The sequence below is a fragment of the Oncorhynchus kisutch genome, linkage group LG25 (genome assembly GCF_002021735.2).
Source record: "Oncorhynchus kisutch isolate 150728-3 linkage group LG25, Okis_V2, whole genome shotgun sequence".
NCBI classification, from domain to species: domain Eukaryota; kingdom Metazoa; phylum Chordata; class Actinopteri; order Salmoniformes; family Salmonidae; genus Oncorhynchus; species Oncorhynchus kisutch.
In genome coordinates, this window is record NC_034198.2 from 26,443,662 (window position 1) to 26,469,303 (window position 25,642).

A 25,642-nucleotide genomic window follows, 5' to 3' on the forward strand; every position below is an offset into this window, starting at 1 on the left:
GTGTCCCTTACAGCCTGAGTTCAATGAGTACCGCTCACTTTCACTGGTGGCTTATCTATGGGTCCACAGGAAGCTGATCTTGAACCCAAACACCAAATGGCGGCCTCTATTTTAATAACAGACCCAAGCTCAAACCCTCTGTTCGCTTAGGTGCATAATAATACCAAGCAATGGCAACCAAATGCTTTTCACACTTGTATTCGTCATGTGACGAATGCGTCTCCAAATTACTAAGATATTGCATTATTAGAGTACTATCTGAAGCCACTAATAACATACAGTACTACCATTCACCATACTGTCAGCACTCATTACATTTGACATCAACTGAAAGATCATGATTAACATGAATCTTTCCATTTTACTTTCCTTATCACTGTCTTTGTTACGTTCACTAGTCTCCATATTTGTTTCCTTTAACTAGGACACTTTACTCTTTCCAATAGGAAAGCCCTCTGAATCACTTCTGTGAATACACATGGATCACTCTCAAACAATGTTCTGCTCTCACCCCTATTGTACCTAGAGCAACAAAAACATCTGTTCACCGGGATGCCATTGCCCCCTTTTACTTTTCCTTATTGGAAGGCATTGTTTGTATTTTAGTGAATATCCAATTTCCGTTGGATATTTACTTTCTGTTTCACACTCATTAAATTTCTATTTTGAGATTAATATGTAATGCGCCGAAATTATGAATACATCAGCCAATTCAGAAGGAGGGGAGAGAAACTGGAGGGAGCTTCCTTTTTAAGGTAGCTGTCGAGACTAGAGTTTCTTTTAAGATCAACATTTATTATAACTGGGCTTGCACTGCCTATCAGTCCACTGACATTGGAGTGGTCTGTCCATAATGAGTCTGGAACTTGAGACAGAGACAGTTTCCCTCTCCGTCTCAGGGAGAGGTTCAATTTCCCTACTCATGAATTGGTTTAGAATTGTTAGGGATATCAACAAAAACTTAATTGGTAGTACAATAAATTGTAGCGTTTAGTGTTGTCAGCAAGTCTCTTTCCAGTAAATTAAATGTTTGAGTGGCTGAATATAGGAAATCCTGTTCAACATTTACTGGTCCTATAGAACAGGGCATGGGTTTTGTTTCAAAATGTAGTACGGAGTGGAGGAAATCCCATAAGCGGTTACAGTTTTATTGATTAGGGGTAAGTCAAGTCCAGTTTCTTCACTAAAGGTGGATGTAGTAGCACCCATATCTACCAAAATAGGAGTTTATTTTCCCTGTATTTTTACCATAATGTTTGGGCCAGATTGGTCCACCTTTACCTGTGGGCATTACTGTATCAAGGATGTTATTTCCCCTGAGAGATGTCCCTATTGTGGCTGGCATTTAATTTATTTTTGAGCATTCACTTCTTCAGTGATTGGGGTCGTGACAATAGAAGCTGCCTTTATCTCTATTCCTATCCCTCTCTATCCCCCCTAGCTGCTCCGTTGTTACAACCCCTGTCACACCCACGGCTGCGACCCCCGTCCCCTGCTACAACCGCGGCCCCCAGGTTGAAAAAGCTCCTGTCATGTTAAACTGTAGCTGATGGTCAGTTTTTGTGGATTTATGTTTAATAGTTTCCATGCAATGCTGAAGTAGGATAGTAACTTCCAGTAGGGTTTTAGCTTGCCAACCTGGAGTAATTTGGTTGAGTATCTCAGAGACCTTCTAACACGGAACCGAAACCGGTTGCGCGCATGCGCCAGCGTGCGCTATTGTGCATCAATTTATTTTGTCCCCCTACACCAAACGCGATCACGACACGCAGGTTAAAATATCTAAACAAACTCGGAACCAATTACATTAATTTGGGGACAGGTCGAAAAGCATTAAACATGTATGCAATTTAGCTAGTTAGCTTGCACTTGCTAGCTAATTTGTCCTATTTAGCTAGCTTGCTGTTGCTAGCTAATTTGTCCTGGGATATAAACATTGAGTTGTAATTTTACCTGAAATGCACAAGGTCCTCTACTACGACAATTAATCCACATAAAATAGCCAACCGAATCGTTTCTAGTCATCTCCTTCCGGGCCTTTTCATCTTTGAACTTATATGGTGATCGGCATCTAAACTTTCATAGTATTACCACGACTACCGGCAAAACAGTTTGTCTTCCAATCACCCACGTGGGTATAACCAATGAGGAGATGGCACGTGGGTACCTGCTTCTATAAACCAATGAGGAGATGGGAGAAGCAGGACTTTCAGCGCGATCTGCGTCAGAAATAGAAAGGAGTTCTATTTTAGCCCTTAGCATCGCAGACACTCTTTGGCGCGCGCAAGCAGTGTGGGTGCAATAATTTAATAACATGGATTTCTAAATGTATTTTGCGATGCTTGCGCATGCGACATGTCCGGCCTGGTCAGCATGTTAGGAAACCCACACACATAATGCTGATACCAGGGGGCCTGTGAACCCCCTCCGCATCAGACGCCATTCCAGAGTGCTTAAAAAAATATGTCTCTCATTCTGATCGAAAAACCATGGGCATCTTCACCATCATTCGAAACACAGGATGTAATTTTTGTCCAATCTACTCGAGTAGCATAGCGGTGTAACACTACTGCTGTTAGGGCTTCTGTTTTCAGTGGAGGACACAAAACCACTGGTGGTGGTGGTTGATGCTGTGTTACGGGAGCTGAGGAAGGGGCCAATTTAACAGTACATTTAGAGGGTTTATCACCCATGATTTCTAATTGTTTTCTTAGTCCCCTATTGTTACACCAAATCAATTCAATTTTTGTTTTCTCCAGGTTTTTGTATTGTTACTTAATCAAATCTCTAGTAACCCATTATACACACATTTATAAAATCTCTATTAACCCATCATACACACATTTATCACTTCATCTCTCTTTTACCACACTTCAAGATTGCTTCGATCACGTGAACTTGTAACGGTTTTCTTCCTGGGAAGGAGAGGAGGACCAAAATGCAGCGTGGTTAGAGTTCAACATGTTTAATCAAGACCATACAAGAGAACACTACAAAATAACAAATGTGAAAACCGAAACAGCCCTATCTGGTGCAATGACACAAAGACAGAAGACAACCACCCACAAAGTACACACAGAATATGGCTGCCTAAATATGGTTCCCAATCAGAGACAACGATAGACAGCTGCCTCTAATTGAGAACCAATCTAGGCAACCATAGACTTACAAACTACCTAGAAAGGTATTAGCCCCATAAACATACAAAAACGCCTAGACCAGACAAACACATAAATCCCACATGTCACACCCTGACCTAACCAAAATAATAAAGAAAACAAAGAATAACTAAGGCCAGGGCGTGACAGAACTGGGATATGTTCTGCATAGTGTCGGACAATAACATTGATGAATACGCTGATTCGGTGAGCGAGTTTATTAGCAAGTGCATCGGTGATGTTGTACCCACAGCAACTATTAAAACATTCCCCAACCAGAAACCATGGATTGATGGCATCATTTGAGCAAAACTGAAATCGCGAACCACTGCTTTTAATCAGGGCAAGGCGACAGGAAACATGACCGAATACAAACAGTGTAGCTATTCCCTCCGCAAGGCAATCAAACAAGCTAAGCTTCAGTATAGAGACGGCAGGGTAGCCTAGTGGTTAGAGAGTTGGACTAGTAGCCAAAAGGTTGCAAGTTCAAATCCCCGAGCTGACAAGGTACAAATCTGTCGTTCTGCTCCTGAACAGGCAGTTAACCCACTGTTCCTAGGCCGTCATTTAAAATAAGAATTTGTTCTTAACTGACTTGCCTAGATAAATACCTTTACCTTTAAATAAAGGTAAAATGTAAAAAAAATGTAAAAAATAAAAGAGACAAAGTAGAGTTGCAATTCAACGTGGCAGGGACTACAGTCAATTAACAGACTACAAAAAGAAACCCAGCCCCATTGCGGACCACGATGTCCTGCCCCCAGACAAACTAAACAACTTCTTTGCTCGCTTTGAGGACAATACAGTGTTACCAAAATCTACGGGCTCTCACCGCAGCCAACGTGAGTAAAGCATTTAAACGTGTTAACCCTCGCAAGGCTGCCGGCCCAGAAGGCATCCCCGGTCCCTCACAGAGATTTTTGAATGTCTCTTATCTTTTTAAGTTGTGGCCAGAGGGATGTCTGGGTCCAAGCTGCGCCAAACAGGTCAAAAAGTCAAGTTGCTCTCATCAGGGTCATGGCACCAAATGTTGTGGAAAACTCGAGCCAAAGATTAGGCAGAGACTAATTTAAAATTATAATAGTGAATCTTTAATACATATGAGCAGCTGTAAGGTAGATCCCCCTCTGATCGCAGTCAGGGAAAGAGCTTGAAGAATAAATGATTACATGTCCCTGAAATAGTGGGAGGTGATAATACTATCATATTGTTTACACAACAGTCCTTTTATACAAGCAACAGTTCAAGAACACAGTATTAGTGTTAGGGTGCAATGCTAATAGGACTCTACGAAATGCATAACATCACAGTCCAACACAAAACAATAAGATAACCCTTGAGAAGTTACAACAGCTCCCCCCAATTCTGCCATAACATCCTAGACAGTATTTACAGTTAATTGACTGATCTCTTGGCTACATAGCTGATGCACGCTGGACTGTCCATTAATCACGGTACTCCATTCTGCTTGTTTGTTTTATCTGTTGGCCCCGTTGCCTAGTCTACGCCATTTTACCTGCTGTTGTTGTGCTAGCTGATTAGCTGTTGTCTCACCTACTGTTTTAGCTAGCTTTCCCAATTCAACACCTGTGATTACTGTATGCCTCGCTGTATGTCTCTCTCAAATGTCAATATGCCTTGTATACTGTTGTTCAGGTTAGTTATCATTGTTTTAGTTCACAATGGAGCCCCTAGTTCCACTCTTCATACCCCTGATAACTCCTTTGTCCCACCTCCCACACATGCGGTGACCTCACCCATTACTACCAGCATGTCCAGAGATACAACCTCTCTCATCATCACCCAGTGCCTGGGCTTACCTCCGCTGTACCCGCACCCCACCATACCCCTGTCTGCGCATTATGCCCTGAATATATTCTACCATGCCCAGAAACCTGCTCCTCTTATTCTCTGTCCCCAACGCTCTAGGCGACCAGTTTTGATAGCCTTTAGCCGCACCCTCATACTACTCCTTCTCTGTTCCGCGGGTGATGTGGAGGTAAACCCAGGCCCTGCATGTCCCCAGGCACCCTCATTTGTTGACTTCTGTGATCGAAAAAGCCTTGGTTTCATGCATGTCAACATCAGAAGCCTCCTCCCTAAGTTTGTCTTACTCACTGCTTTAGCACACTCTGCTAACCCTGATGTCCTTGCTGTGTCTGAATCCTGGCTCAGGAAGGCCACCAAAAATTCAGAGATCTCCATACCCAACTATAGCATCTTCCGTCAAGATAGAACTGCCAAAGGGGGAGGAGTTGCAGTTTACTGCAGAGATAGCCTGCAAAGTAATGTCATACTTTCCAGGTCCATACCCAAACAGTTCGAACTACTAATTTTGAAAATTACTCTCTCCAGAAATAAGTCTCTCACGGTTGCCGCCTGCTACCGACCCCCCTCAGCTCCCAGCTGTGCCCTGGACACCATTTGTGAATTGATCGCCCCCCATCTAGCTTCAGAGTTTGTTCTGTTGGGTGACCTAAACTGGGATATGCTTAACACCCCCCGCCAGTCCTACAATCTAAGCTAGATGCCCTCAATCTCACACAAATCATCAAGGAACCCACCAGGTACAACCCTAACTCTGTAAACAAGGGCACCCTCATAGACGTCATCCTGACCAACTGGCCCTCCAAATACACCTCCGCTGTCTTCAACCAGGATCTCAGCGATCACTGCCTCATTGCCTGTATCCGCTACGGAGCCGCAGTCAAACGACCACCCCTCATCACTGTCAAACGCTCCCTAAAACACTTCTGTGAGCAGGCCTTTCTAATCGACCTGGCCCGGGTATCCTGGAAGGACATTGACCTCATCCCGTCAGTTGAGGATGCCTGGTCATTCTTTAAAAGTAACTTCCTCACCATTTTAGATAAGCATGCTCCGTTCAAAAAATGCAGAACTAAGAACAGATACAGCCCTTGGTTCACCCCAGACCTGACTGCCCTCGACCAGCACAAAAACATCCTGTGGCGGACTGCAATAGCATCGAATAGTCCCCGTGATATGCAACTGTTCAGGGAAGTCCGGAACCAATACACGCAGTCAGTCAGGAAAGCTAAGGCCAGCTTCTTCAGGCAGAAGTTTGCATCCTGTAGCTCCAACTCCAAAAAGTTCTGGGACACTGTGAAGTCCATGGAGAACAAGAGCACCTCCTCCCAGCTGCCCACTGCACTGAGGCTAGGTAACACGGTCACCACTGATAAATCCATGATTATCGAAAACTTCAATAAGCATTTCTCAACGGCTGGCCATGCCTTCCGCCTGGCTACTTCAACCTCGGCCAACAGCTCCGCCCCCCCCGCAGCTCCTCGCCCAAGCCTCTCCAGGTTCTCCTTTACCCAAATCCAGATAGCAGATGTTCTGAAAGAGCTGCAAAACCTGGACCCGTACATATCAGCTGGGCTTGACAATCTGGACCCTCTATTTCTGAAACTATCTGCCACCATTGTCGCAACCCCTATTACCAGCCTGTTCAACCTCTCTTTCATCTCGTCTGAGATCCCCAAGGATTGGAAAGCTGCCGCAGTCATCCTACTCTTCAAAGGGGGAGACACCCTGGACCCAAACTGTTACAGACCTATATTCATCCTGCCCTGCCTATCTAAGGTCTTCGAAGGCCAAGTCGACACACAGGTCACTGACCATCTCGAATCCCACCGTACCTTCTCCGCTGTGCAATCTGGTTTCCGAGCCGGTCATGGGTGCACCTCAGCCACACTCAAGGTACTAAACGATATCATAACCGCCATCGATAAAAGACAGTACTGTGCAGCCGTCTTCATCGACCTTGCCAAGGCTTTCGACTCTGTCAATCACCATATTCTTATCGGCAGACTCAGTAGCCTCGGTTTTTCGGATGACTGCCTTGCCTGGTTCACCAATTACTTTGCAGACAGAGTTCAGTGTGTCAAATCGGAGGGCATGCTGTCCGGTCCTCTGGCAGTCTCTATGGGGGTGCCACAGGGTTCAATTCTCGGGCCGACTCTTTTCTCTGTGTATATCAATGATGTTGCTCTTGCTGCGGGCGATTCCCTGATCCACCTCTACGCAGACGACACCATTCTATATACTTTCGGCCCGTCTTTGGACACTGTGCTATCTAACCTCCAAACAAGCTTCAATGCCATACAACACTCCTTCCGTGGCCTCCAACTGCTCTTAAACGCTAGTAAAACCAAATGCATGCTTTTCAACCGGTCGCTGCCTGCACCTGCATGCCCGACTAGCATCACCACCCTGGATGGTTCCGACCTAGAATATGTGGACGTCTATAAGTACCTAGGTGTCTGGCTAGACTGCAAACTCTCCTTCCAGACTCATATCAAACATCTCCAATCCAAAATCAAATCAAGAGTCGGCTTTCTATTCCGCAACAAAGCCTCCTTCACTCACGCCGCCAAGCTTACCCTAGTAAAACTGACTATCCTACCGATCCTCGACTTCGGCGATGTCATCTACAAAATGGCTTCCAACACTCTACTCAGCAAACTGGATGCAGTCTATCACAGTGCCATCCGTTTTGTCACTAAAGCACCTTATACCACCCACCACTGCGACTTGTATGCTCTAGTCGGCTGGCCCTCGCTACATATTCGTCGCCAGACCCACTGGCTCCAGGTCATCTACAAGTCCATGCTAGGTAAAGCTCCGCCTTATCTCAGCTCACTGGTCACGATGGCAACACCCATCCGTAGCACGCGCTCCAGCAGGTGTATCTCACTGATCATCCCTAAAGCCAACACCTCATTTGGCCGCCTTTCGTTCCAGTACTCTGCTGCCTGTGACTGGAACGAATTGCAAAAATCGCTGAAGTTGGAGACTTTTATCTCCCTCACCAACTTCAAACATCAGCTATCTGAGCAGCTAACCGATCGCTGCAGCTGTACATAGTCTATTGGTAAATAGCCCACCCTTTTCACCTACCTCATCCCCATACTGTTTTTATTTATTTACTTTTCTGCTCTTCTGCACACCAATATCTCTACCTGTACATGACCATCTGATCATTTATCACTCCAGTGTTAATCTGCAAAATTTTAATTATTTGCCTACCTCCTCATGCCTTTTGCACACATTGTATATAGACCCCCCCCCCTTTGTTTTCTACTGTGTTATTGACTTGTTAATTGTTTACTCCATGTGTAACTCTTTGTTGTATGCTCACACTGCTATGCTTTATCTTGGCCAGGTCGCAGTTGCAAATGAGAACTTGTTCTCAACTAGCCTACCTGGTTAAATAAAGGTGAAATAAAATAAAATAAAAATGATATGCCTAACTTATAGACAAAATGAATGTAGGCTAGTTTATGTATAATTAATCAACAGTTATATCTGTTTGGTTGAAGTTGTGATTGTCGTGTTGGTGCTCATGAGATAATGGTTTTACACATGGCAGCAATGTAATTCATTATTACTGCTGTCATCAATAATATGGCATAATATGCCATCACTGCGCGCACTCTTCTGCACACGGAGGCTCCTCCCCTTGTTTTCCTGTAGAGACATTCATGTCACGTGAGGGGAAATCCACCAATCTGCGTGTTCAAGAGCTAGGCTGGAGCGAGCGAGAAAACTTCCCAACAGGACCAGCCCGCTGCTCAGGCAGCCCAGTGTGTGTAGTAAGAGCGATATCGGGGGCCGTGCAGATTGTCCTGAGGAAAGTTGATGGAACGTTTGGTTATCTTTCGGATCCTAGCGAATCATTAAAACGCAACAAAACTTCGTATTGTTGGCTACACGAGGATTCATACTGACAAGACATTAGCTGCATTTATATTCAAACTTTTTAAAGTGTCAATGGGCTGACGACCTAAGCTAGCTAGCGTAACGAATGGGCTAGCTAACTAAAGGTTTGGAGAGCGATTAAACTAACGTTAGCTAAACTTGCCAGCTAAAAGTTAGATGAAAACGTAGCTCGGCTACCAACAATGATATAGCTACTACTGTTTGCGTATGTTTCTGGTGTTAAACCCAAGTTTATTTCGACTGAATGTGCAGGTAACGTTACTATTTTGGCACTTAAACTTCATAGCCTGCTAGATAATTCAGGAGCTAACTTTAGCACATCTACTGTTGGTGTGGTTTTTTTCGAGTTACTAAGCTAGCTAGCAGTAATTGGGGGTTATTTTTCACTGTCCGTAGTGGAACTGGGTCAACGTCCACGTACACCCTGATAAGTAGCTAGCTACATAAATGTGCCCTGTTCCTTAAAACTAGCATAACTTTATAGGTGACTAGCTAGCTAGTCTTAGCACTCTAACTAGGTAACGTTACTAGCTAACTTAATGAATAGTTACGTTTCAGAAGTTGATCCACAAATAAACTTGACCAGAGTGGCGACGTGGAGGAAAGTGGCAAACGTGTCTTACCAGGACATTGGAATACCATGTTGGGACCGTCTTGACCATTTGTGAAATCGTTCTGAACGATTCACGAGCATTCCAATGAGTGTAGAGGTCGTTTGATTTTGCAGCAGCTTTGCACCCTATGGTTCTGCTACAGACACTGAGAAATGGATGTTTCCAAGGCTGGTTTCCCAAACGGTGAGGGGCGACCGAAAGACACTGGAGAGCATGACTGGACAGATTCCCCCAACGCAAGAGCTTGGGCTCATTCTGCTCCTCTTTCCCGGTCGCTGTGGACGGCTGTGTTTGACTATGGAAGTACTGGAGAAGACGAACTTAGTCTGCGGCGGGGGGACGTGGTTGAGGTCCTCTCGAAGGATGCTGCGATCTCGGGAGATGAAGGATGGTGGACGGGTAAAATTAACCACCGAGTTGGGATTTTCCCTGCGAATTATGTTACTTATCAACCTGCAATTTACAGACTTCCCGACGGTAGCACTGTAGGGGTGCGGGAGCGTCCGAGTACTCCCGTGCAAATAGATTTTAGTGAACTCGTTTTAGAGGAAATAATTGGTGTCGGGGGATTCGGTAAAGTTTACCGAGGGGCATGGAAGGACCAAGAGGTTGCTGTAAAGGCAGCCCGACAGGATCCTGACGAAGACATTACTGCAACTTCGGATGGTGTTAAACAAGAGGCCAAGCTCTTCTCCATGCTACAACATCCCAATATAATAAAACTTGAAGGTGTCTGTCTTGAGGAGCCGAACCTTTGCTTGGTGATGGAATATGCTCGTGGAGGGACTCTTAACCGGGCTTTGACAGGCCGCAGGATACCCCCACACATTCTTGTCAACTGGGCTGTTCAAATCGCCAGGGGCATGCACTACTTACACGAGGAGGCTGTTGTGCCCATTATTCACCGTGACCTGAAATCCTGCAACAGTAAGCAACATATCAATATTACCATCTGCTCAAAATAACCATCCATCACTTTTCAGAACAGATGAGAATTTGAGCATGGCCATAGGAATGGTCAACAATCTCCTCTACCAACTAAAACATTACCCTAAAGCTCATGAATACACTTTTACTATCATTGTAAAACTGACAAACATATCTCCTAGCACCAAGAAATGTTGGGTTTTGCACATTGTCTGATTAGGAAAGCTACCTAGAATGCTATTGTAATGTTAGCTCAGCTGCTGTACTTAAACTTCAGGTGACACTGCATGAACGTTGTAGATAGGCCTGCAACTGAGAGTTGAGGGTTGGCATTTGAAGTAATGATTTGTGGAACCCAGAGCAAGGTCTTCTCCGCCATGACTGTTCAAACTATCACACAAACTCTCTGAAACCCTCTTATGCTAATCCCACTTTAGATTTGAAATTGTACAATTACAATGATGTCAAAGTGCAGACAATCAGCTTTAATTTGAGGGTTTTTTCATCCATATCGGGTGAACCGTTTATAAATTATAGCACTTTTTGAACATTGTCCCCCCCCATTTTAGAGGACTAAAAGTATTGGGTCAAATTTTACTTACGTGTATTAAAGTAGTCAAACGTTCAGTATTTGAGACCACATTAATAGCAGGCAATGATTGCATCAAGCTTGTGACTTGACAAACTGTTTGGTTGTTTCAGATTATTTTGTGCCCAATAGCAATGAATGGTAAGTAATGTATTGTAATTTTAGAGTCACTTTTATTGTAAATAAGAAAATAGTATATTTTTAAGCACTACATTAATGTGTATGCTACCATGATTATGGATAGTCCTGAATGAATCGTGAATAATGATGAGCTTGAAATTTACACAAATATCATACCCCCCCCGCCCAAAATGCTCACCTCCCCTGATATTTTAATGGTGAGACATTAGCATGTTTTGAGTATATATTATTATTCACGATTGATTCAGGACTATCTGTAATCATGGTAGCTTCCATATGAATGTAGACGTGTTCACCCAATATGGTTGTAAATACCATAAAATGAAAGCTGACAATCTGCATGTTAACCTCCATCGTCATTGTATCATTTAAAATCCCAAGAACAGAGCCGACACAAAATGTGAGCCCCAAAAGTATTGGTACAGTATCTGTCCCATATTGCGTGACATAATTGAACGGAAACTCTATGACAATACATTAAGTTAAAGGTGCAAAATGCAGAAATCGCCCCGCCATTTCCGGGTTGCTAAAATTATAATAGTTTGCCTAATTTCAGTTTGTTACAAAACAAGCAAGTGTAGAGAATCATCTTACCTTCTAAACCGCTGTGCAATATCTTTTCACTAAACAAAACTATTGTATTTTCAGCTGGGAAGCTGGTGTACAAAACCAAAATTAAGACGCAAATACGAAACTTAACTGGAAGCATAGAAATAGTGCACATAGAACAGATTTACCCCTTCTTAGACTTGCTTTCATTGCGAATGACAGATCTATAACACATGTCTATGCTAATTTGGTCAGGTTGCCCAAAAAGTTACATATTACAGATTTAATTTAAGTTGGCCAAAGCAGTAATGTTTTACATTCTGACCCAAATACGTCAGTCTGCCTTTGGGAAGTGCAGAATCATTGCTGCTATGAAATTGCAACATCTCCGCATTCCATTAATTTCCACAGTACACAGGCAACTTTCCCTCTCCCAACTGTCCTTTTCGGTCACCCCTATGAACTTCAGAGGCCTGTACAAGCAGCTGAGAGCTCTCCATCTGCTTGTCGTTCTGTTAGGCATGTGGCTGATCCTCAGAATCCCAGATCCTCTTCAGTGCATGTGAGAACCAGGCAGGGCCCTAAAGAAGGATCTTTGTATGCAGGGGGGGGACCCTTGAGAGGATGTGAAGTAAGATCAACGTTTGCTCAGCTGGGGTCCCTAACCCCAACACCCCAGAAATATTGTCTCAAATTAAGCCCCTGATTTACTAAACACTCAACTTCAAACCATGTCATCAGTGTATGTGCTCCTAAATTACATGAGTGCTGTTATAATGTTGGAGCTCACAACTGTAATGATAATATGGTCATTTCCCTAAGCCTCTCATATTAGGCTTATATGGCCCATGTGAAAATCAAACCCACAATCCTGGTGTTGCAAGAACCAACCCAAACTGAGCCACTAGAAAACATGAAGATTCTAGAACTGACCCTTGCTACAGTTGGGTTTTAGGCATGTTTTTCAGTTGGTGAGAATATTTAGACTCAAACCTTGGTGGGGCTTTTGAGGCCTCTGAGTCGTCCCTCTAAATAATGCATGAACATTTTTGAGTTTACTATGACTGTGTCTATGTACTTCAGAGTGAGACATCACCGCTGTGTTGTGTGAAACATGATTCTGGCACAGTGTCCGTTCTGCGGTATACCGATAGTGGCTTGTCTTATCAGGTTCAGATTTCTCAGAAGGTGAACCTTGTTCGTCAATTCATTTTGCTGTATTTTTGTTTTCACCGGGGAATCCTACACGTGTCTACATAGTACTGTCAGATGTGGGGGTGTGGGCAAACCCAACCTCTTCTATTGAACAGCTATTCGGGTAGCACATGTTAAATGGACAATAGACACTGGCTCACACCCCACGCCCAAGCAGCACTGCACTGCTAACACAAGTTAGTATGTGTATCTTTCCACATTATTGTGACAGACAGCACTGGTAGCTTGCTGAATTTAATTGGGGGGAAATGTGTTTGTTTAAGGGGCTCACTAAATTTACCCACTGACCCTCACTGGGAACTATATACTTTCTGTTTAAACCAGTTACTTAGGACACCAGCCACAAATAAGGGAGCCCATAGGGCAATTCATCTGTCGGATATTGTTGTGAATGTTTGTCTTGAGCATGTGTTGTAAGATGAGGCAAAATGCAGTGCACAAACTTTCACGACCCAACTACCTTCAACCTTCAGAACTGATCAACCCACAATTTACTTGGTGTAGTACTACACACTGATTTGATCAATGATTATTTTAAGGGATTATCAAAAAGTCAGTGAAATTGTGTGTCTTTGTGTGTCTTAATCTTTTAATACCTCGGTCGAAGGAGGAATGCCGCTAATGAGGGGCAAAAGCTTAACATAAGTTTGCACAATGGAGTGGTCAAGCACTAGTTGCTAGGTGACAGCAGCCACAAGAATGCCCAGACTCCCGGGTCTGAAAGGCTTAATTTCATTATATTTAATCTCCACAACAGCTGCAACTTTTAAATTCTTAAAAAAAATTTTTTTACAAGAGGTTATTCCTTCTTGCTGATTGGAGCTGGAGAGTAGAGAGGTACTGTAGATGGACGCAATGTTCATTGGCAGGCAGTGCAGAGCACACTGAAACTTGGCCTCTTGCCAGCCCTCATAACACTTTAATTTTGTAGTTTCGGGCACAGAGATGCAAAGGTTAAAGAATGTCAAGAATCTCGCTCCAGAATGGAGGTAACAATAGTGCCCTGTTGGAGTGCACACAGTGTTATTTTGTGTATCCAAGTCATGGCTATTTTTGCGTCTAGCGCTCAAGTTTACACCCTAACCTATAAAATTGTTACTGTAAATATATATGCCCTTACAGAGGAGGGGCTTAAGTAAGCTAAGCATTACTATAGATTGCAAGGAAACTTTTTTTTTTTTACTTCCCTGCAATTAACCACAATAATGAGTAGTTCGCTTACTGTAGTTTTTTTCTGAAAGGAGAACTGGAAAAGCTTTGAGTATTTTTTATTATTGCCACCAAAGAACTGCCTATTATCCGGCATCTTGAATAGCCCAACAGCTGGAGAAAACCTGACTGACTCAACCCAGTGTTCTGTCTACAAATGATCACCTTCAGCTGGTACCTTTTTAAGGCTAACTCTTTTGTTTATATAGTGTGGTAGAAACACAAGGGAAATGGTCTGAAAAAGAACAGGGGGAAAGACATTGTTCTCAGTGCCACCCAGGCCTATGGCCAAATAGACCAACTATAGGTCTAGTCTATGTTAGAAATACTCAACAAATTGGTTTTTAAAGATGGTCTAGTCCTTTAGGCTGTGGTTTGCTCCCCTCCCTGCTACTGAATCATGTTAATTACTATGGCAGAGCTCAGGTTCCGACATCCACATCTGAGGAAACTCCTTTAAAGGCCTGAAATGTGCTCACTGAAATACAGCCTATGTCAACCTGACTTGTATTCAGAGGTTTGGACCAGCATTCAGGGTAAGGTTAGCATTAGTATATCATGTCATCAGGGAGTCTGTTATCAATGAACATACCACTTTTCTGTATCCTGTTCGGGAAAAATATAGAGTTTTATGTCGGGTAACTAGCCTAATCAGAATTTATAGAATCATGAACAATGAGATGAAACCGCTGTATTTTATAGGCTCTCATTAAGCCAGAAAAACCTGTTTTGAAATGGAATGCCAAAGTTCACATTTAGGAATAGGTCTAGTTTCTTCCTATAAGCCTACTTGAATATTGTGCCACTCTAAGGAACATATTTAAATCTAAATGAAGGTTGTTGCTATGTCAGTTACAGTATATTTATTTTCTACAAATAACACACAAATAAGGACAAAAATAATCTTACACTGCCATAGCTCTCCACAATATTGTTGCTATCCTTGTCCACTGTGATTTTGTTACATTACCCCCCAGATGTAGCCTATGTTGTGTGCTTTGTCACCCTCTCATTTGGCAAGTCAGTGACTGTGAGCTGGCAGTAGAGTCAAGGTCTCTTCTGGCTGTCCTTATCTACTTTATGCTCTATTCTGGAGTAGATTATTATTAACATTCCGGGCATGGGAAAGTTAAAAGTGTTCCCTTGTAAAATTAAATATGTGTTGTAGTTTTTAGATAATGGTGTTTTGTTAGCTTGGCCAAGTTGGATATGGTATTGATATGGAGGAGTCAAGGACAGAATGAGCTGATATCTGACTTTCAGGCAACCACCCCCAGTCTTAGAGACTGTTACACATTCTCTTTAATCAACAGGTGTCCAAACCTGGGGTGAATGCCAATGTTAATAGGTTCTTAATAAGTAGAGGGTGGCACACCTGCCAAAGTAAACAATGGCCTCCCTTCTTTAGCTAGGCCTATAGTTTGGGTACAGTATGTGATATCCATATTGTCTATATGTCCATGAGGAAGAATGTCTTCTAAATTAGAGGAGTAGTAATCGGGTTTCACTGCATATTTATATTGTTTGAATCGCTTGAAGTGCTTTATATTCGTCTTTAAATAAAGCAAAAACTGCAGTCCTCTGAGAACACTTCATACTGTTTCTAGCCTATTCATTCAGTTAAAGGGTGGTGTGTTCGGTTTTGCCTTACAGACAGGTTCTGTATGTATCAGTATAAAGAATGTTTAAGACCTGGGGACAGATCTATTATAATGCTGTCATCTTGAAAAAGCCGAACACACGACCCATGAAAAAGCAGATTTTTTACATTTGTTTTTACACCTAGAAGATATCCCATTGTGTGTCGCCAAACCAACCCTCTCCTCTGTCCTCTACTTTTTACCTAGTTTTGTTGCTTGAAAAAATAGAGAACGATGACATTGGAAGGAAGACTTTGAAGATCACAGACTTTGGCCTAGCCAGAGAGTGGCACAACACCACCAAGATGAGTGCTGCTGGCACGTACTCATGGATGGCCCCCGAAGTCATCAAGTCCTCCCTCTTCTCCAAAGGCAGCGATGTCTGGAGGTAAAAAAAATAACAGCACGCTCCTTCTACTCTCTGTTCCAAACACAGTCAGACTGGAATCAATAGGGTTTTTAGGAAATGATGATTTGGAAAGGTGGCACCATGATACTCCTTTAATTTTAAGACATTTAGAAACATTTGTCCCGGCCTATTTCTGATAAGTGCTCTCCCGTGTTTCTACACCTGCATTGCTTGCTGTTTGGGGTTTTAGGTGGAGGGTGTTCAGGGCCACTGTAGGCTATACTGCACATAGTAGTAGTACAGAATGTACAGAAAGTTATCTGATAAAACAGTTTTGGTTTAAACAAAATAACAAATCAAATGTATTTTTATATACATCAGGAGCTAACATTAATTTCATGAATGATGATTACTGTAGGCTTGGTGCTTAATCTCAACAGGATCATTTGTGTTTGCACTGTACAGGTAAAATACATTTTACTGCCATTATTTAGTATTCAACATGTCCATTATTCAAGAACAAGTTCCTCTAAACAGCAGATTTAAGCACAACAAGAAAGGTTTAGGCAATGTGAATTTGAGTGTTAAAATAGTGTTATAATATTAGGACATTGTGCTCACTGTATCTGTGTTCTCTCTACTAGTTATGGGGTCCTGTTATGGGAGTTGCTGACAGGAGAGGTACCTTACCGTGGGATTGATGGTCTGGCTGTGGCCTATGGTGTGGCTGTCAACAAGTTAACCCTCCCTATTCCATCCACCTGCCCAGAACCCTTCGCCAAGCTCATGGAAGGTGCTCTCACCAAGTCCGACCATCTGTTCCCATTTTTGAAGAACTCATGTTGCCTGAAGTACATTTGTAGGATAATACATTCTCATTCCAGGACATTTGTGTGTGTATTTGGTCGCTGGTTCAAATACCCAAACCGACACTGGTGAAAAATCTGCAGATGGGCCCTTGAGCAAGGCACTTAAACCTAATTTGCTCCAGGGTGCCGTACTACTATGTCTGACCCTGTAAAACAACCCATTTTACTGCACCTATATGGTGTATGTGACATTAAATCAAAGATACTTCAAAATAATTATAATAATTACATCACACAACTAGATATTGGTATTGATTTAGTTCCAGAACATTGATCCCAATCTTGGTTCCACATTGTTGTTTATCTCAGAGTGCTGGGAGCAGGACCCCCACATCCGGCCGTCGTTTGCCTCTATCCTGGAGCAGCTGACAGCCATAGAGGAGGCGGTGATGGCCACTATGCCCCAAGACTCCTTCCACTCCATGCAGGAGGACTGGAGGGTGGAGATCCAGGAGATGTTTGACGAGCTCAGGACAAAGGAGAAGGTACAGGTTTAGGAGTTTATTTGATCACTCTTTTGTTGCTGTGACAATGTAGGTCAAATTAACACCATGAATCTGTAATAACATAAAGTGTCACATCCCTCCCCATATGCCTTCGTTCATTTGATCAGTGTAGGGGCATGTAATCTCAAACATAATGCCGTGATGTGAATCGTGAGAGGCACTATGTCGGCACTCGGGGAAACAGTGCGAGATGTTGTGCAATGTATTTAGAATTTTCACTAAGTACATTTGTCCTGTTTTATAATTTACTCATCCTTTGTTGCTTCATTAAGTAGGTAAGGTGTATAGCTCAAGTATAAACTGAGAAGTATAAGGTTAGAAGCGGTTGGAAGGCAGCTGTGCAATAAACCTGTAGTTAAGGAAATGCTATAATTTGAATGGTTAATTTCTGGGAGCGAGCTAATCTTGTCTAACAAAATAAGGTATTAGTGTTAATGGTTTAAACTATTTCCCCTTGTTAATATGACAAGCTGCTTCCCTTAGTCCTTCCTCTTATATCAAATGGGATTTGTAATTGCTGTATCAAATGCGCTTTCATGTAAATTCAGCTGAATTGTTAAGCAGCAAACTTGGCAAATTGCGAAATATGTCAAACCTCTCCCAGGGATTGTCTAGCATGTCAATTCTTCATGTTATTTCCCCATACGACACCGGTTCATTTCATTACCTCCTAAAAGGTAACAGAAGCACATTGGAGAACAAGTTATTGTACTGAAACTTGACCACAAGAAATGTACAGAGGTACAATTGTGTGTGTGTTTGTGTGTTATTGTTCCTCCAGTGTGAGTTTCTACATTCCATTGTTAAAGGTTGCATATGATCTAAAATGCTTATCCATCTATATTTCTGAGGGACCATAAGTCTAAACCTACTGTAGGTATAATGAGGTTCATCTTTCTTCTAAAACTTCAGTGACGTTTTTTGCCGGACGTATATAGGGCTATTGTTTCAGTTATTTTTAACACAAATGATTATATAGTTTTTCAACATTACAAGTTGCAACGTTGTTACACAACATAAATCTAATTTTCACTTCAGTGAGTTTGTAAAGCTGCTTTGCAGAAGTAATTCATTAAGGATTATTCCGTTTTATGAGAGGAACCTAAACAAAATCATGAACATGAAATGCAAATGCTGCCCTGTAGAGGAGATTTTGTTAACCCTACTCATTTGCAACCTAGTTGACAATCAAGCATTGGCAGCCTCTTAGCCAGGCAGTCCAATGCCTCTCTACCACTCTGTAGCTGTGCCTCAGCAACTGAGGGGCCCCCTTTAGCTTGTGGTCTTTGGCTATGTCATCGCTTCCCCACACACCACAAGGTCTCTGCAAAGCTCCATGAAGCCAGTTGGGATTTACAACCTGTGAGTGCTGGCCAGCCTCTCTTAAGAGCTCTCCTTCACTCAGGGCTCTGCTCCAGGGCACTGATCACTGCTATGTTGCAGATTTACCTTTGTTATTTGCAAAGGTAAATCTGTAAACAAGGAAGGTATTTGTGAATTATTTTTAGAAAAAATGATAGAAGGGATAAGGAAATAATGCCCTGTCTAGAACCTGTCGATGTGGATAATTTTCCAGTGTTTCCCCTATCATTGTATTGCAGAGGTGGGCACACCTGCCTATCGCTGTCCCTCCCTCCCTCCTCCTCCTTGGCTTCGATTGGTCTCAATTTATAATTTTGTTACTTTGGGCGAGTCGTGCACCCCACCGAATGAAAAATGTAGGGGGAAAAACTATATTATACAGAGTTGTCTGTCATGTGACCCTCCTACATGTGTTCCTTCCTTCCTGTAGGAGCTGCGTTCGCGTGAGGAGGAGCTGACGCGTGCGGCGCTGCAGCAGAAGTCCCACGAGGAGCTGCTGAAGAGGAGGGAGCAGCAGCTGGCGGAGCGGGAGATCAACGTGCTGGAGAGGGAACTCAACATCCTCATCTTCCAGCTCAACAAGGACAAGCCCAACGTCAAGAAGAGGAAGGGCAAGTTCAAACGCAGCCGCCTCAAACTCAAGGACGGCAACCGCATCAGCCTACCGTCAGGTGGGTGTTTCTGACCGTCTTTCTGTCTTGTTGAGATAGTCTGTCTTTAAGTCAATGTTATCTTCGAGTTGAGAAAAAAAGTTCAACAAATTTTACACCAATGGTAATCTCGGACACCCAGAACAAAAATGTTGCGTTATTTGTTCAAATGCTCAATTAGGTTCTGTCTTTCTCATAGATGTATGAGGTAAGATATTAACGAGATTAAAAAAGTCTCCACCCCCCTAAACGGAAACTCTCAGCCAAAAAAGTGTTACACTTAAAATCAAAGCTTGAAATCCCGCCCCACCTCACCCAAATCATCTCAAAATAACCCGTGATGGAAAACCAAAGCACCGGAACTACTGTTGTTCGTTAGTCATCGCATCCCAGTCTTTTGACAGACATTACGATACCATTTATGTTGCGTAGTCTGTCCACTAGAGATTACGCGAATGGTAAAAGCTAAACAAGTGACCAACCACCCTTGCCTGTGTCTCTGTTTTCTAGATTTTCAGCACAAGATCACGGTTCAGGCGTCACCCTCCATGGACAAGAGGAGGAGTCTGAACAGCTCCAGCCCCCCCAGCAGCCCCACACTCATTCCCCGCCTCCGGGCCATCCAGTGTAAGTGCACCTTAGACAATCAATCCACATACTGCATTAACACAGGAACACGACAGACCTGGGTTAAATGCATAACAAAACAATGTAACTATCAAATAAAGTATTTTTATGTGTGCTTCATTGTGGCATAGCTGTTATGACTGGGTAAGCTTCCCTCTCCAAATGCTGATGTGGTTCTGCGTGAATGTTTTCTCCCTCTAGTGTGTGCCCGCATTGACAGTATTCGAAGGGGCAGTATGTATGTGTATCACCAGGATGTGGATATCACCAGCGAGTGCCAGCCCTCTACTGGGTTTAGGAAGAAAGGCAAGCAACTGTGGCATTGTTGGGATGTGGCCGCTGTGTGTGCACCGGCTATCGTGTTTCTCAACTGCTAAAGTTCTAACAACGGGCTACCAGCTGCTGCCTGTGTGCTTCTGGCTACTAAGACAACTTGATGGACTATCATCATCGCTGATTTTTCCTCTGAAAAGCCCAGGGTGTTTCAGGGTTTTTACTACTACTAATAATAATATGGGTTTGCTTTGAAATGAAGAACACGTTGGGATGCGTCAGAGGCTGTTTATAACCTGTAATGTTTATCACAGAAGGTGTTTTTTTGTTGTTTGCAACCCAACCTGTTCTTGAAATATTGACATCAAAATACTGGGTCTTTTTGATTTCCTAACCAGTGTTCAGCTGCAGGGATTATATTTCTTATTGCGGTGGAGGTTGTCTTCTCAAATAATCCAGTCCTCTAATTGCTTAGCTACTCAGGTGTTTGAAGACTAATATATCTGCTGTTGGCCTGGACTCTCACAGAGATTTGTCACTGGGGCATTGGAGTACTCTGCCAGTTGTTGACTGATGTTCGCTCCTTCATCACAGTGACTCTGGACGAGAGCAACAGGACATGGGGACGAAGCACCATCTACAAGCCAGAGGAGTTTGATGACGTCAAGAAGGGGATTAAGAAGAAGGGGCGAACGTGGGGACCGAGCTCCGTTCAGACCAAGGAGCGGGGAAACTGTGCTGAAAGGTACAGGACATTAGTGTTTCTTTCCATCTCCGTTCAGTATTTCTTCTGTCATCTGGTGTCTGTGTGGGTTGTTTGATGAAACTGACTTGTCCTGGCAGAGTGAGGCCACTGTCTGATGGAAACAACCCCTGGTCCACCAGTCTGGTGAAGTCCCAGAAGTCCGTTCCATTGGCTGCATTGTTTGCAGAGCAGCAAGGTGAGAGAAATATGTTTTCTAATATAATCAGATACAACAATAACATTTCTTAGTCCCTGTCGAAAGCTTATCAATTACCATTTGTCTCTGTCCTCGTCCTTCATGTTTAGGGACCAATAAAGATGAGATATGCTCACCAGATAGCTCGGACAACAGCAAACCAAAGCAACTGAAGTTCCCTAATCAGGTCTACATCGATCTACCTCTGTGGAAGGATGAGCAGCAGCAGGGGGGTGAGGGGACGGCAGGAGGCTGCCCTGGGGAAGGCCTGGAGGACCCCAGCACCACCTCCGCCAGCTCCACCAGCACCACCCCCCAGCACACCCCCACCAACAGTCTGAAGAGGGCCTCAGCTCGCCGCCGAACAGATACCGTGCTCTACGTCTGTGCCTCAATGCTTGCCTCGGTGGGGCTGGGCTTCGACCTGCGTGACACTTTCAAGGCCCCACCGGGAGACGACCCTGAGCCCCAGCCCAGCGTGGAGAAGAAGAAGAAAGAGGGTCTGTTTCAGCGCGCCACACGCTTCCGCCGCAGCACCAGCCCCCCTTGTGGACGTTCCTCTCGCAAGGAGGAAGCAGCCTTATCCTTGTCGGCGGGCTCCCAAGGCCCTGTCAACCTCATCTCCATGTCCTCCATCTCAGAGTGCAACTCCACCAAGTGCCTCCTGCAGTCGGACGCGGAGGGGCCTGAGCCCATCCCTGTGAAGGAGGTAGACCCCAGAGCACAGCCCAACAGCGGCTCCCAGCCACAGGGTCCGGGCAGCAGGACTCAAGCTGAGGTCGAGCCCCTCCCCCAGCCTGCAGCCCCAGAGCAGACTCCGCCTCAGAGCATGGGCTCTAGCCTCCGAATTAAGAACTCGTCTGTCGTTCAGGACAGTGAGTGAAAGTGACAGTCAGGACTGTATAATGCAGTAATGTTGTTTAATGCTGTGAGGTGACACCACTGTACAACTGCGTCCAGAACTGTTGCAATGAAACTGACTGTTAATTTATTTCCACAGCTAATGGTACATCTGGCTGTCACACGACCTCGTCGGGACAATCTTCCACCACGACCTCTCAGAAGAAGTCTGACAGGGAGGAGACCCCTGAGAGAGCAGCCAGTGGGGAGACTGTTGCTTCCAGACCCCGGCCTTTGTCCCTCCGTGGCAAACCCCACTCCTGGGGTCTCTTGAGGGGCCAAAACAAGAGCTACTCCCTGGGCCACTACTCTGGCGAGAAGAGCGCCAGGAGCCTCAACATCGTCCTCTCTTCCGCTGAGGTCAAGATGGACTGCTCTCTGCTTGACATGGACACGGAGGGGCAGAAACGTGACTGCACCGTGCCCCTCTGCCGAATTCAGAGCAGCCCCAGTCGCCCCTCCGTCTTCGAACTAGAGAAAAAGTTCTTGTCATAGCAGAAATAAGCTGCCTTATTACCAGGGTACCAGAGCAGAATCTTTAACGTTTGAGTTGGATCAACAACTCTTATTTGACATTCCAGGGCATTCCACTGCCCTCATGTTTTTTTAACCTGAATGTGGGCCACTGCTGCTTGATGATACCTGTGCTTTTTAACCTGAATGTGGGCCACTGCTGCTTGATGATACCTGTGCTTTTTAACCTGAATGTGGGCCACTGCTGCTTGATGATACCTGTGCTTTTTATTTATATCTGTCATATTTTGATTGGTAATTTAATATTGGGGGAAAAAAACATATTTCAATAGCATCAGGTTGATTGAACACATTCCATTTTTTGTTGCAAAAATGGTGCCATTTCTGCACACACACTGGTTTGGATCGTGGCATCTCAAGTTAGAAATGATGCGTACTTTCAAAATGTCAAACAATGTTCATTTGCTTTTGTCTATAAATATATTTTTCTCCAATTTGATTTAATGTTGGTTATTATTTTGTTTTCTATTGATTTTGTTCATCGATTCTATTTTATAGATGCCACAGTGTTTATTTTAGGACAAGTTCTGTCCAATGTCAGAGGTAATATTGAATGTCTTTGGCTTATCTTTGACTTCTGTCTGGAAGTCAACATGTGGCTCAACTGACAGATGTAGAGTAACAGTGCAACCAACAACACTGGAGATCCTAGTCTCAACACTGAAACACTAAGCAAGGCCTGGTCAGCCACTACCTTACCACTATACGACTAGACAAGCGTTACAAACAACTGAACCAGTACCACTACTGTACAGACTATTCAGCATTATTCGCTGCTGTGTTTTTTGTGGAATATGACCATTTGGCTCGAAACCAATTCACATGGGGGCTTAGACTACCTAGCTTCCTGTGCAAACACTATTTTGAAGAACAAAGAAATGGTGATTGGATGGGGGGAAAGTATGAAGGTGTTTTATTTGGCTTATCATAAATGTATATTCTGTATGAATGGTTATCATTACAGTATTGATTTCACACCTTTGCTCCTAAAGATGGAATGACATTTTGAAAAAACATATTCCAATACTTGTTTGAGTAACAGATGCAGTATTCCTTAGCTTTTTGTTAATATGAAAATGATTGTTGACAGGAACCGCCTTTTTGATGCACCTAAACTATTCAAGTTGTTATCGTCTAAATATTCAGTCCCATGCAAGTCATCAGTACCGAGCAACATGTAAAACTTTCCTGTAAATATCCAACGTACAGTATTTTTGTTTGTCCCGTTTTATACGGTTTTCAAGAAATATTGAAAGTTAATCTCCTTTTGTAGTACTGTTAAATCTTGAGTACTTCTCTTATTTAAATCAACATTCCAGTCAGCTGTTGAAGTTAGTACAACTGGAAGAATATCTTATTTTAAAAAAAATAATGAAACACTGCCTTTGAGATCACATTGTCATAGCTAGATCATTTATGGGGTCCTTGCTATATCCTGACATGTTATGCCTGCCATTAATACAACAACTTTGATAAGGCTTTCTTTTTCATACTTTGTGTTTGCTGTGCTTGGGAGAAGAACCGTGCAAGAGATTGAGACAGACATTTACAGATCTCGTTATTTATTTTTTTGAAACTTGTTTTATCACATTTTGTTCACACCGCAGAATCCCAGTGCTGTTTTATCCCCATATTAACAATCACAGGCTTTAAGTAATACATCAGTTGACCTCAACCTTCTTTTATACTTGAACCACTTCAAGAATGGCTGATTAGCATGATAGCTCTTTCAACCAGCATGAATCCTCAGAAACCCCCCATGTTCTTTCTGGAAATGTAAATCAACTCAAGACGACCATACTAAACAAATCTAAATACATACCTTCAGAAATTATTTACACCCCTTGACTTTTTCAAAAATGTTTAGTCAATTTAAAATGGGTTCAATTGAAATTGTGTCACTGGCCTACACCCAATACCATGTTTTTTTTAGAAATGTTTAGAAATGAATTAAATATGAAAAGCTGAAATATCTTGATTCAACAAGTATTCAACCCCTTTTAGGGCAAGCCTAAATAAGTTGCATGTGTGCAATAGTATTTAACAAGATTTTTGAATGACTACCTCATCTCTGTACCCCATACATACAGATAATTGTAAGGTCCCTCAGTCGAGCAGTGAATTTCAAACACAGATTCAACCACAAAGACCAGAGGTTTTCCAATGCCTCGCAAAGAAGGTTACCTATTGGTAGAGGGGTAAAAGCAGACATTGAATATTTGTTTGCGCATTGGTGAAGTTATTAATTACACACAATCACTACAAAGATACAGGCGTCCTTCCTAACTCAAATTGCTGGTGAGGAAAAAACTGAGGATGGATCAACATTGTAGTTACTCCACATTAGTAACCTAAATGACAAAGTGAAAAGAAAGCCTGTACAGAAAAAGAATAATAATCCAAAACATGCATCCTGTTTGCAATAAGGCACTAAAGTCCAACTGCAAAAAATGTGGCAATGGAATTAAACTTTGTCCTGAATACCAAGCATTATTTTGGGGAAAATCCAACAATCGCTGAGTACCACTCTTCATATTTTCAAACGGTGGTGGCTGCATCATGTTATGAGTATGCTTGGCAAAACTTGAACATGACCATCAAGCAACAATCAACTTGACAAGAGCTCAAAGAATTGTTTTAATAATAATAATAATAATGTGCAAATATTGTACAATCCAGGTGTGAAAAGCTCTTAGAGACTTACCCAGAAAGACTCACAGATGTAATCTCTGCCAAAGGTGATTCTAACATGTATTAAGTCAGGGGTGTGAATACTTATGTAAATCAGATATTTCTGTATAGGGTATTGTGTGTAGATGTGTGACTGTTATCAAAACGTCACGC

General features: G+C 43.1%; 1 protein-coding gene across 2 annotated transcripts; it reads left to right on the forward strand.

Moving 5' to 3' along the window:
• Nucleotides 1-8,726: 8,726 nt before the first annotated feature.
• On the forward strand, nt 8,727-24,642 carry map3k21 (mitogen-activated protein kinase kinase kinase 21). 2 transcript variants are annotated; one of them, XM_020460370.2, is made up of 11 exons: nt 8,727-10,444; nt 15,995-16,175; nt 16,781-16,929; nt 17,315-17,490; nt 19,304-19,544; nt 20,034-20,150; nt 20,352-20,456; nt 21,018-21,168; nt 21,267-21,364; nt 21,475-22,239; nt 22,365-24,642. In XM_020460370.2, the coding sequence occupies exons 1-11, from the start codon at nt 9,670-9,672 to the stop codon at nt 22,757-22,759; spliced, it is 3,153 nt and encodes a 1,050-aa protein (XP_020315959.1). In that variant the 5' UTR covers nt 8,727-9,669; the 3' UTR covers nt 22,760-24,642. The 2 variants fall into 2 exon arrangements, with proteins under 2 accessions (XP_020315959.1, XP_020315960.1); XM_020460371.2 differs by lacking the exon at nt 20,352-20,456 and having other exon boundaries at nt 8,728-10,444.
• Nucleotides 24,643-25,642: the final 1,000 nt, after the last annotated feature.

Bases quoted from the DNA above. Each gene is read 5' to 3' on its own strand.
- map3k21 (XM_020460370.2), top strand. From the start codon at position 9,670: ATGGATGTTTCCAAGGCTGGTTTCCCAAACGGTGAGGGGCGACCGAAA. The intron at 16,930-17,314 runs GTGCTCTCACCA...TGTTTATCTCAG, and splicing joins CTTCGCCAAGCTCATGGAAG to AGTGCTGGGAGCAGGACCCC. The intron at 22,240-22,364 runs GTGAGTGAAAGT...TTATTTCCACAG, and splicing joins CTCGTCTGTCGTTCAGGACA to CTAATGGTACATCTGGCTGT.